Source organism: Vicugna pacos, chromosome 19, assembly GCF_048564905.1.
Source record: "Vicugna pacos chromosome 19, VicPac4, whole genome shotgun sequence".
Taxonomy (NCBI): domain Eukaryota; kingdom Metazoa; phylum Chordata; class Mammalia; order Artiodactyla; family Camelidae; genus Vicugna; species Vicugna pacos.
Window position 1 is genome coordinate 8,400,268 of NC_133005.1, and position 17,030 is coordinate 8,417,297.

General features: G+C 40.1%; 1 protein-coding gene across 5 annotated transcripts in view; it reads left to right on the plus strand.

Moving 5' to 3' along the window:
* TASP1 (taspase 1) overlaps positions 1-17,030 on the plus strand; it is a 257,097-nt gene that overhangs the window by 176,252 nt on the left and 63,815 nt on the right. For all 5 annotated transcript variants that reach the window (XR_012061608.1, XM_072943776.1, XM_072943775.1 and 2 more), the window contains one exon: positions 13,045-13,118. Coding sequence is in view for 4 of the 5 variants with exons in the window: in XM_072943776.1 (XP_072799877.1) it covers positions 13,045-13,118 (74 nt within the window). In the remaining variant the exon portion in view is untranslated. Of the gene's footprint in view, positions 1-13,044; positions 13,119-17,030 lie in introns of those variants that run through there.

Sequence of the window (17,030 nt, forward strand, 5' to 3'; positions counted from 1 at the left end):
TTAGAGAAAAAAAAGCCAATATATTTTTACCTAAAATGCAATTACATGTGCTTCCCAGGCCTCTGCAGAAGTGCTTTTTGAGGCTGCTGCATATAGTATGTTTAATAGTTGTGTGAACAAAGGCACATCAAGCCTTCCAGTGGGAAAAATTAGTTCTTTTCCATTTTAAGCATACGATTCAATACAAGTAATTAGAATATATGCAAAAACATGGCATGAACAGTCAATCTCACTATACGGGTGCATTTTTTCTCTTGGAGCCTGACAGACCCTGTGAAGTTCAGGGTCTCCTGCCTCAGAGTGCTTAATAGGAAGCACTATGAGGATCAATGTGAAACAGATTCCATATATTTAAGGAAAATCTTGAGTAATTCAAGATAGGAGGTGTAGGGGCTCCCAGGGATAAAAAGGCTATGTACTTGGCCAGCGGCCTTTGCGCCAAGCCTGTCTGTGTTGGTTGGAGTCCGTCTTCCTACATAGATTTAAGGCGCACAGCTCAGCCACGCCTGATCATCTGATGAGCACATGTGGTAACTGTTACTTTCCCATCAGGTCACCATCACCTCACTCAGAGGCTGACGTCAGGTGCTTTGCTATCCAGGAATACATTCATGTGCTGATGGTTATTACATTTTGTACGTGATATTTCTTCTACTTGTCCAGCTACTCCTTTTTCCCCCATTTTTTCATCTTTACTAGGAAATGTTTCATATATTTTTAAAAGAAGAATGTAATAAATTTGTAAGTTATAAAGGATAATCATAAAATGAACACCTGTGGACCCACCACCCAGCTTAAGAAATTGCCCATTACCTGTATCTTTGAAGGTCCCCACGTGGGCCTGTCTGAACTTTCTATAAATGGTATGCCAGGTGATTTCTTCTGTGAGAATTTTTGCAGTTTCTTACATAATTACTCGAAAGGGGAACGAATCCCTTTATGTTTTAGACTTAGCTCTGTCAGGTCCACTGGTCTTCAGTTACCAGTTAAAACTTAAAGGTAGCCTCTCCCCTCTCTCTTCAGAACAGGAGCAGTTCACGGTCGAGTTCTCTTCTTGTCACTGATATGAAAACTTGCTATGGTTTAAAAATAAAAAATGTTAGATTGAATTGATGCTTCCTGGAACAGTAAAAAGATAAAAGGTCATTTTACTGTAACTTAAAATTCCAAACCGCCTTTTGGTTTTACTGGCATTAAAAAAAGTTGGTGCACACATATAAACACATACACCTCAAAGGGGCTTCGTTCTCGGGGCCCAGCAATGTCTCTTATTTCCACTCCACAGCACATGTCACTGTGAGCACTTGTGACTCGGCATTCTGCTGGGCTTGCACAATCGTAAAAATCACCCTCAAGAGAAGGCAAATTAGTTATTAGGCTGGTAGTGGGAAAAGAGGTACTTATAATTGGTTATCTGACATTAATACCTTGTCTTTAAAATAGAACTAAAACTTTGTTTTAGAAGAGGGTCAGTGCCATGGCAGGAAGCTTATTTCCTTAGTGCCTCAGCAATGCTTTGGAATTGTTACATCTTTACTATAGTCTTAAAAAATAGGTGGGCTTTTTGGTTCTTATTTAAGTATCAGATGGAAAGAAGCAAGTTAAGTCATTTATTCTTAGATGTGAAGTGAATAAGGCAGACATAATATTTAAACTTTTCAACAATTGAGTTGCATTAATCTGTTGAGGTAGTGCTATGAGATTTATATTTTTCAGAGTTGGTTTTCATTTTTAAAATACCAAGATGTTGATTATAAGTAGGTATAATTTGTTTTGCTTTATAACAGAACTTTTCTTCCATTAAATATTGCTAATACACTTAAAAAAATTGCAAGTAGCTTTTCATCTGTAATTTTCTTCTCCATCAAGTATACTTCTAGCTATAATCTAACCATACAGTATTTTTTTATTTTTTTGGCCAGAGTTTCCATCTGAAATAAAGAATACAAAGATTTATGAATAGAATTCTAGTGATTATATAATTTTTATTACTGTAGTTCTCCTGAAACTCCCAGAAAAACATTTTGACAAATTTTATAGTCAATTTTCATCTACTCACAGGGTAATGGAGTTCACCTTAGCATGAAATAAATCCTAAAAAAATATTTGTTGAATGAATGAAATCTTGTTTCAGTATAGTTTCACTGAGTGCTTTTCTTTTTAGCAGAGAACTGCTGAGTCCCAGCCATTGGCCCCTTCTTTCCAGCAGTTTCGAATACAATAAAATGATAAAACAGAAATAGAATCGAAATGTCCTTTGGGGCTTGTTTTACTATTTGACCCACATCCCTCTCTTCCTTTTTCAGTCAACATCTTTCTTTAGTCTTGAACAAGTCAGAGTAAGCCTTGGAAAGAGAGAATAATTATTTCCTTGGCTCAGTGTAACTGAGCTTCTAAAGAACTCCATCCCTATAGCTCCCAAGACAATTCAGTGGTGAAAGTTTTTCAGGGAAGCAAGCCAACTCAAAGCTACTTCATGGCCATAGTGGGACTTGCGCTACATGAATCTTAAGGATTCCATGTCAGGACAGTAAAGCATCCTTGAATGAGCCCTCTACTGTGTTATAAAGAACCTACCGAGGGGGGGAAGAATGTACAGAGATAAGAAGAGATTGTTCTATTTACATTCTTCCCATTTTAACAATGAATTTGTGTTTATTCAATAAGGAGTAACTTAGACACTGTGCAAAATGTCCGAGGGTAAACCATTTGACCTGGGGTTAAGGAGCAGCAGCTGACTTGGCCACTGCCCAGCCCAAGACGGTTCTGATTTGAGAGTTCTGTTTTCCTTGCAAGAAAATCTGGGATATGAAGCCAGGCAGAGAAGTTTCAAATGGGTATGGGAGCCAGTGCAGCTGAGGGTTGTTAACAACAATTGGAGAGCAACCTTTAAAAAAGAAAAATAAAAGAGGTGGCTGCTTTGTTTGAATCGGAAAAAACTAGCTTGCAACCCCGGTAAGGAAACTTTGGTTGACTTAAACAGGATGACTCGCAAATCATTTTGAAAGATTAAGGGGTGTCCTAGGGGAAGCATGATGCAAGGAGTAGCTTGTAGCCCTGAGATTAACCAGTAAAGGTGGTGATTTAAACGTCACGAGGAGACAGACCTTGCACAGGGGCTAAAGGCTGTCTCGTGCAGTGGGAGGGGGGGCATTGGGCTAAAGTGAGACTGCTCTTGGACATTACACCCATCGGTGAATTCATTTGTTCCAAAGCATTAAATTCAACTTTCCAATCCAGAAAGGCTGGCCTCTAGGATTAGCTACAAATCCATTCCGAATGTCCCCGTAAGGCAATTAACTTGTCATTCTCGAGGGGCACAAGTACAGCACATCCTCACCTAATCTGTTCTCCGGCACTGGAACAGGATCCGTAGCATTAACCTTTTTCACACTGTGCTGGTGTCATGTGACCTTCTGTGAAGTCACTTGATGGAGAAGAGTCCTGCCCGACCCCCATGTCCATCTTTCACATGTTAAACCCACTCAGTAACTTAGCATGGCTTTGGGTGTACTTGTTTTCTGATGGAGGTCTTTCCAGGATCTGGGCATTTCCAGTAGCCTCACAGTCCCTGGGCTTTGGCTTTCTGAAAAAAAAAAAAAAAAAAAAGCCTTTTTCAAATCAGTAGTTGAGGTGTAAATAGTCACCAGCCACTACCAAAGGAGCGTGGTCATTAAAGAGAGGCCAGGGGCATCATCTCTAAATGCAAATCAGCCTGAACCTGACCACACCAAACATTATTTTAGACAGCACATTCACATTTTAGACAGCTCAGACGCGCCGCTCCAGGCCGCTCATTAACCCTGCTTGGAGCTTGGCCCCCTGCATGTAATTACACATGGAAAATCCTGATACTATGCTGTAGCATCTGCCCACCCACTGTATTGTTCTTAGCACCATTTTTTTAACACTCTTATCATAAACTTCAATTTTTAGTATATGAGAGAATTTTAGATTTAGCCCCTAACATCAAGAAACAAATGATAGACTTCTACATACCACTTCTAGATGGTAAGAAAAGCTACTTTTATTGAGTATGATTTACATTTCAGTTTTCTTCTGTGTAACTGTACTTGAGCAAACTTCGTGCTACTCTTGACTGAGTTTTAATTGTAAATCAAGACTTGAAACGATTTTGAGAGATTTTTGTGAAATAAGCTTTACCCTTGAGATGAATAAGTGTTTTCTCACTTTTAAAAACTTACCATGGTTTTGACATTTTTTAATTTGAATGGAGATAATTATTTGCTTTTTTTGGTTTGTTTTGATTGCTCTTTGAACATAGCAGGTTTTGTTCTACATATATGTGCCCAATATAAATTCAAGTAGGGACTTATTTATGCCTCTTTATAAGATATGTCTGTGTTTTAGGTAGTCATGAGACATGAAACAATTTGAAAGAATTAGAAGAGTTTCACATCATAATAAAGCATCCTCATGAAGAGCAATTAATAATATATGGTAATATCTCATTCCATCAAATTTCAGTAGTTCAGAATGTCACAGTCTAAAACAGGGAAGAAATTAATTCTTCATAGATAAATTAGATTAGCAGGGTAATTGAGATTCCTAGGGGCAATTTTTAAAAATAAGACATAAATGAAAACAGGATGAAATTCACAAATTTCAGAGGGGGTATATGGTAAAAAATAGGTTGCCCCCTACTTGACTCCCTTAATCACCCAATTCGCTCTACAGAGGTAACCGCTGTGGCCAGTTCTCAGGTATCCTGCCAGAGAGACCCCAGGTGTTTACAAACGTAGTCATCCAAGGTGCCCTTTTATTTTCTTTCACAAAAATGGCAGTGCCATCTTTATACATCTTTCTCCACCCTGCCATTTCTTTTAGGTAAACTATATATTTTACAGATTTGTGGGGTTTTTTTTCCAAACTGTAAATGTCACATTAATGAGGTCTAATTTAGTGAGTCACAAGCAGAGTCTTTTCACTGTAGTGGATAGACTATAAAGAACCCAATAGGATAGACCAGTTCATTGTGAAGAAGGGCTATTACTTTCATAAATTTCACTTACAAAGAAATGTGCGTACTACTTGACAGAGTGTGGGACTGTTTTGGTTTGGTTTTACTGTGGTTCATGATCAAAAAGTTCGAAAAACACTTAGTGTGGATGGTTCCCTATCTTCTCTGTGGTACTTTCCCTTTGTTTTTAATTGTTGCACAGTGTTCCGTTGTATAGGGTACCATAGTTGTTCATACATGGTCCCCCCGAAAGGCAGCAATGCTATTTCCAGTTTCTTCCTAATGAAAACTGCGTCACTGAATATCTGTGTAAAGATGTTATTTCATATCTTGTAGTAACTTATGGTGAAAAAAACTATGAAAACAAATATGTGTATGTTCTTGTATGACTATAGCATTATGCTGTACACCAGGAATGGACACAACATTGTAAACTGACTATACTTCAATTAAAATAAATATATAGATACAAAGATGTTATTTCATGCATATAAAGGCATGGCTGTAGAATAAATACCTAAAAGTAGTCAAAGGGTATATCATTTTGATAGTCAATCCTCATTATTTACAGCTTCCGTATTTGTTAATTTTCTTACTTGCTAAAATTTACCTGTTATCAAAAGACCAGTACTCCTGGCGTTTTCCCAGTGATTGGTGGGCTTGGGCAGAGTGGTGAAAAGTGTGAGTGACCCAACATACACATTCCCAGCTGAGGTGAATGAGGCACGGCTCTGCTTTCCTGTCTCCGTTCTCATACTGTCAACAAGTGTCCTTGCTGGTGATGGTTCCGCTGTTTTAAATGCTTCCCCCCTCAGCAGAGTGCTAAAGTGCTGTCTAGTGATCCTAAGTGCAGCAGCTGTGGTGTCTTGGGGGGAAAATGTGCATGTTGGGTAAACTCCATTCAAGCAGGGGTTATAGTGCTGTTGGCCATGAGGTCAAAGTTAATGAACCAACGATACCATTACTGTACATCCAGAAAAAGGAAGAGGACATTCATCGATCTGTGTGGGAGGGGAGCTGCTCCAGCAACTACTGAAGTAACATGGATGGGGCACAATGAAGCCATGAAAAAGCTGGAAAAGTAGCTAACCTTGGGGATTCAGGAGTTGACAACCAGTATAAAGAGCATGAAGGGCAGCACTACTGGAAGGTTGAAAGCCAAGGAAATTCATGGGCAGGTTACCCAGAGTCAGGAAACTGTGAAGCCCTTCGTGGCTACTGTATTAGTATAAATAAACACTGCATATAATTAATTATTTATAAGAAATATATGTTAAATAAGATGGCTTTAAACAGAAACATACATAAAATAAGGTTACTTATTGATTGAAAATGTGACCAGAGCTTGTAGGGACCTAACCCTGTATTTTCCTTGGGAGCAATGGCTCAGAATTTGCTAATTCAGTGTTCATGGCAAATTTACAGGCAGTAACTACCACAAGGTACGGGAACGTATTTCCAAATGGCCATGGTCCCGCTGTTGTATGAAAGTGCTCTTTCTCCACCCCCAGCTAACATAATGTTGTTTCAACTGTTTGGAATCTGATAACCTGAAAGTTGAATAATGATCTCTTGTGGTTTTAATTTGCATTCTTTTGGTAGGAGATATGTAGAACATATTTTCACATTTTAGAGTGATTCATATTCCCTTTTGTTCATGTCCTTTTTGCTTTCTCTTTGGATACTTGTGTTTTCCTTATTAATTTGTAGCAGATCCTTATCTACTAAGAAAATGAGTCCTTTTCCTGTGCTATGAATTGCAAATATTTCCCCATTTGTCACTCATCTCTTGACTTGTTTCACGTGGCAAAAGAAAATACTATGCGCACTTTTAATATAGCCAAATGTATTGGTCTTGTTATAGTTTTAAAAGCTTTCTTTAAGAGATATATAAGAGTTGTGTTTGTGTTCAGTGTTCTGTGGTCCTTTGGTGTTTGTGAAGAATTTTATCCTCTTTATATGTACCGTCAACTATAAAACCTTTTCAAGCTGAGTAAATTTCAGAGTAAGAGAACAATGGATGATCACAGGTTTTGGAATCCAGAAGTCTAGTTTGAATCCCCGTTCCTATACTCACTCGGATGACCTCAGCAGTGATGCTTAACCTGCTCTGAGCCTCAGGTTCCCCATCTAGGCTTTGCTGAGTGAAAGATAGTGCCGAGCGTGGGATAGATTCTGCATTAGTTCCTCCCTCTCTCTTTGAAGTCCTCCACCAAGAAATAGTTTGTTAAATTATTTATTAATTAATAGCCTATTAAATTATTGGATTAAGACATGCACTAAAATAAATAAAATAGGGTTTGTTTCTTTTCAAAAGCATTTTATAATTTAAATTTTTAGAGTTCCTGCTGGGTATCTCAAGCTACCCTGAACTAGTAAGTGATTTGAAATGTTGGTATTAAAAACACTGCCTTTTGTTTGTTTGTGAAAAGAGTGAAGACTGAATTTCTTGACGCTGAGTTACTTTCTTTAAGAAATCCTACAGTCTGTATCTAGAAGCTTTGTTGAAAACCTTTCAGTATAAAAGTATTTAATGTAGTCTATCAGTATACCAATTTATCCTGTTTTGTAAGTCTAAATTTTTAATATTACATTTCCTTAAAGCAGTCTGTATTTTCACAGAGAATAATGCAGATTAAAATCATTCAAATTGTCTTTAAAAATAATGTGGCAGTGTTTTTATCCTTCACTTTCATGATGAGATTGACTTTATTTCCATGTATTTTTCTTGGCTAATTCACAAGCAGTTACCGCCTTAACATTTGAAGAATAAGGAGTCACAATTTGAGAAACGACTTAATTTTGCATTTAAATACAATTGCATTGTCACTATGCTAAAGAAATTCAGTAAGACTCCAGTGCCTTTGCTCTATTAGGCAATTTAGTATATCCCAGATGTTGCTCTGGACTTCAAGATTTTTGAAGTTCAAAGCAGATGTGTGAGAAAGAAAAAACATCTGGCGAAGAGAACTTGCTTCATTGCGTGATGCTGTTTTCTTGTACTCTTCAGGGAGCAGGTTGGCAGGTTTGAGAATTAATTAATGATGAGGGAATGAGCCACGTATCTGAGGAACTCAGTTTTTCCCTTTACTTCTTCTTCCCTCCCCGCGTGTCGGGCAAAGCCTTCAGAGTCTAGGACCCTTGATCCCACAGTTGTGTCTCACCTCTCCAGGCTTACTTAGCTCAGAGATGTAAATGGATGGGTGGCCTGGGATCCAGGGGATTTGGTGTTGAGCAAGGCAGTTTGATTACTGGTGACCTTTGAAATTTTTGTGAAGTGCATCAACACTACAAAAATGCCTTAAAAAAAACCTTGGAGTTTTAAAAGTACGTACTTGAAGATGACAAAACTTTGTGTGTGTCTTAGTATTTTTCTTTTTGTAACTTTTTTTCCTTTTTTTTTTACATTTTTTTAATTGAGTGATAGTCATTTTACAATGTATCAAATTCTAGTGTAGAGCACAATTTTTCAGTTATACATGAACACGAACATATATATATTCATTGTCACATTTTTTTTCCACTATGAGTTACCACAAGATCTTGTGTATATTTCCCTGGGCTATACAGTATAATCTTGTTTATCGATTCTGCATTTTAAAATCCCAGTCTGTCCCTTCCCACCCCCTTGCCCCCTTGGCAACCACAAGATTGTATTCTATGTCTATGAGTCTGTTTCTGTTTTGTATTTATGTTTTGTTTTGTTTTGTTTTAGATTCCTCATATGAGCGATCTCATATAGTATTTTTCTTTCTCTTTCTGGCTTACTTCACTTAGAATGACATTCTCCAGGAACATCCATGTTGCTGCAAATGGTGTTATGTTGTCAGTTTTTGTGACTGAATAGTATTCTATCACACAAATACACCACTTCTTCTCTATTCAGTCATCTGTCGACAGACATCCAGGCCACCTCCATGTCTTGGCTATTGTAAATAGTGCTGCTATGAACATTGGGGTGCAGATGTCATTTTGAAGTAGGGTTCCTTCTGGATATATGCCCAGGAGCGGGATTCCTGGGTCATACGGTAAGTCTATTCCTAGTCTTCTGAGGAATCTCCATACTGTTTTCCACAGTGGCTTTCCTTGCTTCCCTCTCCCACTCCTAATGATTTAGATGTCTTCTTTTACAATGTTGTGTTTATTCTTTTTGTAATTCATGGCAGTTATCTCCTTTCACGTTACAAGTTTCTCATTTTTGTAGCATCCTGCTTCTTTTCTATTTAGAGTAGACCTGTCAACATTTCTTTTAGCATGGGTTTAGTGTTGCTAAACTCTTTTAGTTTTTGCTTGTCTGTGAAGTTCTTTATCTCTCCTTCTATTCTAAAGGATAGCCTTGATGGATAGAGTATCCTAGGCTGCATCTTTTTTTCATTCAGGACTTTGAATATATCTTGCCACTCCCTTCTGGCCTGTAGTGTCTGTGTAGAGAAATCAGTTGAGAGCCTTATGGGGGTTCCCTTGTAACTCATTCTTTGTTTTTCTCTTGCTGCCTTTAGGATCATTTCTTTACCCTTGACTCTGGCCGTCTTGATTATGATATGTCTTGGTGTGGGTCTGTTTGGGTTCTTCCTGTTTGGGACCCTCTGAGCCTCCTGTACTTGGATATCTGATTCCTTCTTTAGGTTTGGGAAGTTTTCAGTCATGATTTCTTTAAATACCTTTTCAACCCCCTTTGTTCTTTCTTCCCCTTCTGGAACCCCTATTATGAGTAGATTGGCATGCTTTATATTATCCCATAGGACCCTTATATTGTTTTTTGTTTGTTTTTCTCTCAGCTGTTCTGATTGGGTGCTTTCTGTTGTCCTGTCTTCTAGGTTACTTATTTGTTCCTCTGCATTATCTAGCCTGCTTTGTACAGCCTTTAGGTCAGCTCTCATCTCAGCAAATGAGTTTACCCATTCTACTTGTTTCTTCTTTATAGCTTCTATTTCATTTTTGACATATTTTATATCTCTAAACACTGTCTCTTTTAGTTCCTTCAGTACTTTGATCACTCCTTTTTTGAAATCTTGACCTAGCAGGCCATCAGTGCCTATTTCCTTGATTGTGCTTTCAGGGGATTTCTCTTGCTCTTTTAATTGGGAGTGGTTCCTCTGCTTCTTCATATTGCTCATATCTCTCTGGAACTGTGGCTTAAGGAGTGTCAGTTATCTAGTTCTCCCAGAGACCATGTGCTCTTAATGATTTTATCGAGAGGTCTTTGTGTCTTCGCCCTGTTCCGCGTACTCAGCTTCCTGTTTCCAGAGGCCCTCTGTTGGCGCCCTTATCTGTGCTGCTCCCAGTGGCTGTCAGCTAGAAGATTGCAACCCCTCCTAACACTGGGTCAGTGAGCTCTTACCCGGTGAGTGGGTGGGTGGGTCACACCCCCTTTCGATGCCGCAGTCAGATGCTGCACTTTGGGGTGAGGCAGGTGGGTGGATCGTGCCCCCTCCCAGTGCCATGGTCAGGTGCTGCTTTCCTGCCAGGAGGAGTGGTGGCCGCCTACCCTCTCCTGGCGTTGGTAGCTCCTCTGCTCTGTGCAGATGCCCACTCCACCTCCGGTTGGTGCTCCAAAGGTGGTCTCGGGGAAGACCGCAGAACGGCCCTGCCCCTGCTCCGTGCCAAATCTCAGCTCCTCGTTTGTCTTGGTGGTGCAAATTCGCTGAGGTGCCAAGGCAGAAAGATCCTGTCTGCCTCAGGCTGTAAACAAGTCTCAGTCCTGCCCAGGAGGTTGCGGAGCCCCCTGTGCGGATTCAGGTCTCAGCCCTGTCCCCGCCCAGGCGCTGCGCACAGGAGGAGATGGCAACTGTGGCCATGCCCCGCCTCTCTTCACGCGAGAAGTGCCAGTAATGGTGGTGCAGGTCTGGGGAGACAAAGGCTAAGGCGCCCCTCCGCCCAGGGCACACCAGCCATGTTGCTTTGCTTTTTTTGAAATTTATGGGGGACTGAGGTTGTTTGTGCCGTATCCCCTCCCAGCCATGGTGCGCAGCACCCTGCAGTCCCCCAGGGCTGCCTCAGTGCAGCTGCCCCTGTCCTCTGCCCAGTTCGGGCCGCCTGCCCCGGCCCCAGCTGCCAGCTCGTGTTTCGGGCTGGATGTCGTGTGGACCCTTTCTGCCTGTTTAACTCAGTTCTGTCCGTCAGGGGGGTGCTCAGGGCAGATCTGAGCCTTAGAGGCCCCCCCTCCATCCCACTGGCCTCTCCGTTGTAGAGGGGAGACCCAGTGAACGAGTGCCAGTCCTCCTTTGCTGCTCCCCCACCGTGGGATCAGTCCCGCACTGTTTTGCTTTTTCTTCTTTCTTTTTTCCTTTTCTCCTACCAGATTTTTGGCCTTTGTCTTTCGAAGAGGGCAGTGTTCTGCTGGAGTTCGGCAGGTGCCATGGTTGGCTGATTAGGTCTGTAGATGTGAGTTTTGGTGTTTGTGGGAGAGGGTGAGCTATAAGTGCCCTTCTACTCCACCATCTTGCTTCCCACCGTAACTTTTAATTTAGATAAAATTTCAAACTTACAGAGAAATTGCAAAAGTATTACAGGGGATATCCATGATTTCTTTATCCAGATTCACTCATTGTTTTCATTTTCCCCCATTGGTTTTTCCATCTTCACTTCCTCCTTCCCTCTTCTTTTTACACACACACACACACACACACACAGAGAAATGTGTACCTTTTTTTCTGAACTACTTGAGAGGGAGGTGGAGATGTCAGGTATCTTTATTCCTTATCCTTCAGTGTATTTTTCTTAAAAACAAGATCATTCTTCTAAATAATCATAGTATAGTTATAAAAATCATAAAATGTAATATTGATACAACACTATTATCTAATCCATAGTCTGATTTCAAACTCCATCGGTTGTCTCACTAATGTCCTTTATAACCTGCGCCCCCACCCCTACGTGTCCAGGCTCCGTTCCAGGAGGACACATTGTGTTTAGTTGTCATGAGTCCTTTGCCTCCTTGAAATGGGAACAATTTCTCAGCTTTCTTTGTATTTTATTACTTTGACATGTTTTAAAGAGTTCAAACCAGTGATTTAGTAGTGTTCCTGTATCAGATTTGTATGGTGCTTCCTCATGCAATTCTGACTCTGCATTTTTGGCAAGCACACCACAGAAGTGGTGGTGCGTGTCAGGGTGTCTATCAGGAGGCACACTGTGCTGATTTGCATCACTTGGCTAAAGTAGAGTCCATTGGTCTCCCCACAGTGAACTTACACTTTGCCCCTTTGTATTTCATAAGAATTTTGTGGTGAGGTGACGTTGAGACTATGTAAATAGCCTGTTTTCTCCCAGTTTTCACCTACTAGTTTTAGGAAGCAGGTGGTGTTCTGTTACTTCTCTATTTGTTAGCTAGCATTCTGCTGCAGAAAGTGCTTTCTCTTCTCCTCTGTTGTATTTATTCCTTTACTTGTTTGTGTTAGCATGGGCTAACTAGTTTTAATTTTGTTCTGTGGTAATTATTCTTTGCTATTATTATTTACTTTGATACTGAGAGTGACACAGATATGGCCAGTGGGAGTCCCTTCAGGCTGACCCCTGGGTCCTTTTGATAAGTTGTCATCATTCTTTGAGCACTTCCTTACTTTCTGGCATGAAAATATGTTCCAGATTCACTTAAAATTTTCCAACCCTGGAATCAGCATTTCTCTGGGAACTCCTGGTTCCTTTTCATGGCAAATGGTATTTAAAAACCTCAACCTGGGGTGTGTGTGTGTGTTGTAAAGGAAACTACCTAACTACCTTGTGGAATATTACATTTACTAAATCACCATGTACTGCATGTATGAGTGTGCGTGCCTGCATGTGTGTGTGTTTAATGTTACGAGTTTCAAACAGAAGAGCATTTATTCTACATGTAGTAATCATACGTTTTGACAAGAAAGAAATACATTTTTCATTTCACAGTAAATGGCATTACCCAGTTTGGAGTACTAAATCATCTTGACATTTATGAAGGAGCGAATGGAAAGCAGGGAGCTGAGCATGTTAAGTATAAAGCTATCCTTAACGGTTCTATTAAAAAGCAGAGATTTATTTTCCATCTGTGATCTGAATGTGCCTCTGTGTGTTTTCTTCCATGGTAGTGGAATTTCTGTGGAGCCACACGACGGAGAGCATGTGTGTTGGATACATGTCCGCCCAGGATGGGAAGGCCAAGGTAAGCGGGAAAACGGGGGCATAACCTGAAAACCTTGCAGCCACTGCACGAACCTCTAACTGGACAAGTGGGTCTGACAGAATTTTTTTCAGCCTATCTTCGGCAGTAGCTCCAGGGTCTTTATAAGAATCTGATAGAAAAGAGTTAACAATCCCAAAGAAAGATAGCTGGTCTTTTTTTGCATTTAATGATGGAGCCGGGGAGGTTAGGAAAACCCTTTTTTTCCCCCATCTTGTTCTTCTTCATCCACTGTGAGTAACTGAAAAAGAAGAAACTGGGGATTGGGAAGAGAATGTAGGTGTGATGCTGATGGGCTGCGGGGCTGGGAGACTTCGCAAGGAACATCCAGACAGCTAAAGGGAACCGAGGCAACGTTAGCCCAGCGGCTGGACCACATCCGGCCTGTGTGAGGGCAGGGGCGCCCGCGTGCTTGCAGACACAGCATGGCTTGTGCTCCAGAGTGCTTTGCACAAGTGTGAGAGGTCTGTGTCCTGTGTGCCACACATCCCTCGGCGAGTCACCACGATCACACACACATCCGCGCAGCACCTCTTGAGTTGCTTGGCTTCCCTGCACTTATGATGGGTAAGCCTGGGAGGAAGAGACATAATCTGTGGATTTATTTTATGCTGGCCTCGTGTTCTTCTTGTTCATAAAATGTTTTAGAAACAGCTGTGGCATGTGATGTTTACTTGGCCTTAAAGTACCTCAATTACAAAGCTGTGAAGTGGGGCAGCCTCTTGTAAAGGGCATGATTGATTTTACACACTTGGAAATACAAGTCAGGGAACTTCTGAGGTACATTGTCTGATACAGACTGAATCGTTAACAAGTTAAGGCTCCATGGAAGAAGGAATCATTTCTTGCCTATTTGTTGTGTAACACCCACCCAGACCAGCCTCCAGACACTGTCCAGCAAGTCAGTCGTGTCGCAGGGCTTTGTGAGTACAGCGTACAGGAGCTCACATTCGTGAAAATATTACTGAGGTCTCCCACCTTTGTCTCATCCTCCCCTAATACAGCATTTGTGTTGTATTGGTAGACTTATTTCATAGGAGGATGCTTAAACATTGCTTTGATATATAGTATTTAGAGAAGAGAATGATAATCGCTCATTTTGAAAGGTGATTTATGGCTTTAGAGCAACACTAAGAGAATTTTCTGTGTTCTGTGGCTCGTACGCCTGAGGAAAAGAATTTTAAATTTTACTTTGTTTACACTTAAATAGCCACCTGTGGCTAGTGGCTTCCATATTGGACAGCACAGGCTTAAAGAATAAGTGGAAACGTGCTTACTTAAATAAATATGTTCAAAACATTCTTTTCTTCCCAATGGTAAAATGGTTCCCAAATATAAAATGAGCCTGATAAGAATCCTTACACAAGAATGGCTTGCGGCCACTTGGGTTTCTCTCACCCTTTCCATGCTGGATCTGAGCTAAAATTGCTTTTTAACAGAAGAATGTGGATGAGGCAGACTTCAGTACTGAAACCGGCCTGAAGCCTGTCTGGTGGGTACAGTCATGCTGTTAAGTCCTTTGTGTGGAGATGTTGCTCTTTTCCCTACTGGTGGCCTATGGAAGACACCCTGCTATTTAACGTGAAATATGGGAAGTAAAGAGAGTGGACAGTCTTGCATTGAGTCCACAGATCCTTGGCTTCTAGTTGCATCGCTTGGCATCTGGTGGATGTGGTTTTCATACTGCTGGTAAATTCTCCAGTTGGTAGTACTGACTGGACCGACAGATACAGCTGCTCCTCTTGCCTCACTTGTAAATTATGTTTTTGACCTTCCTTGCAGAGAGTTAATCCCTCTCTCTTTCTTCCTCCTTTGAGTCTGTGGCTACAAATGCTTCCCCGCCCCCAAAACCAAACAAACCGAAATAAAACCCCAAACCACTACAGCTTTGGTTGCTGAGTTCTGTTGATAAAAAAAAAAAAAAGCCATCTCTTCTGTCATAAAGCCTGGAATTTTCTTGTATGGCAAATACGACAAAGTTATAAACGAGAAACTGAGCTCAGAAGACGAAAGAGGAGCTACAGCAAAGTTTATATTATTCTTAAGAGCAGGAGCCTTCGGCCCACTCCCCTGGTCCCCTGATTTCTATGAAAGAATTATTGAATTAGTAGCCCACCCATTCAGCGTGATGACTGGCTTGTGGAACATGCCCTCACGTGCTGTTGCAAACCACAGTAGCAGAATGAGAGAACGAAGGATCTTTAAAAACTAAAAACAACATTTTTTTTTAATTTAAAAACTATTTCCTAAATTTTTTAAAAAATTTGCCCTGCTTTCCCAAAATTGCCTGCTTTCTCCTTGTTACCAAACTCAGAAACTAAAGCTACCTGACCATTTGAACATTTTATGTCAACTATGTTTAATCCAAGTTAAGACCTTGAATTAAAGTTCATCTCAAATCATACTTAGATTAGACTGGATAATAACTAATATCGTTATAACCAGAATCTGTATATAATTTGAATAAATAGAGATGAGTTCTTTTATAAGTTTCTTTCTTTCTTTCTTTCTTTCTTTCTTTCTTTCTTTCTTTCTTTCTTTCTTTCTTTCTTTCTTTCTTTCTTTTTCTTTCTTTCTTTCTTTCTTAATAGAATGTTCTTGCGGTTATATAACCCAATTTAATTTCTAAGCCACTTCTGTAGCATAAGTTAAAGAAATGTATTTTTATTAAGCCAAAATGAGGGCATTGATACCAGTTGGATGTAAAAATCAGACTGCATATATCCTACCCAAGATAGCAGACAGTTAATGAACGGTTTTTAATAAACACCCAGTATGCAAGGACTACTGTAATAAAAACAGATGTTAAAATTGGCATGGTACTCACTCAAGTATCATAAGTGAAACCTAGGTCTCTTTTACTATGTAGAGGTCATTTTTTATAGCATAGTGAAAATTCTGTTGTAAAAATTCATCCTTGAGGAGGACCAAGCTACTTTATGATCTTAAGGTGTTGCCCTACAGATTTCTTATTAGTTGCAGGGAAAAATAATAAGTATAGAATGGAGAAACCAGGCAACAACAGAACTGTGTGATCAAAATTAATATCACCAGTAAGGGACAGATGGACATCATGTGCCTCCAAATATGATAACCTGAGAAAGACACAACATCACTTTTGCAGTATCTCATCTGGAAAGTGCATAACCTGAATCTAATCACAAGGAAACAGACAAATCTAAAATGAAGAACATTCTAGGAAAAAAGAAAAAAGGAACTGTAGTGTTCAAAAATGTCAATGTCATAAAAAACAGAGGCTGACGAAATGTTCCAGATTAAATAATATTAAAGAGACGTGACAACTGGTGTATGCAATAACTGATACTAGGCTGGATCTGAGTGGAAGCAGGGGAAATGGATTATTAGGTCAATGTGCAAAATTGAAATATAGATAGTAGAAAATGTTATATCATTTAAAAATGTGTTTGTTTTAACTGTACTGTAGTATGTAGGGAAATAGTCTTACTCTTAGGAAATACAAACAGAAGTACTTAAGGGTTAAGGGTCATAATATATCCAATATCTTCCCAGTGATTCAGAAAATAACATTATGTGGATGGAGGGGTGGACAGATGGATAGACAGACAGCGAATTACAGAGCAGATGGAGCAGAATGTTAGCAATGGGTGAATCTGGGTAAAGGATGTGTGGTGTTCCCCAAACGGTTCTTTTGTAATTTTTTGAAATTATTTTTAAATAAAAAGCTTTTATTATGGCACATTTGATTAAATTCTTTTGTGTCTTGCAGTTGAAATGAACAAGTATCGGAATGGGCGCAGTGCCAGGAAGTAGAAGCCTGGGTTCCCCCGCTGCTCCTTGTGTACTGTGAGGCTTGGTGTGATCACTCTGCCTCTCTGGATCTCACAGGCTTCATGTGTAAAGTGAGAGTAAGAA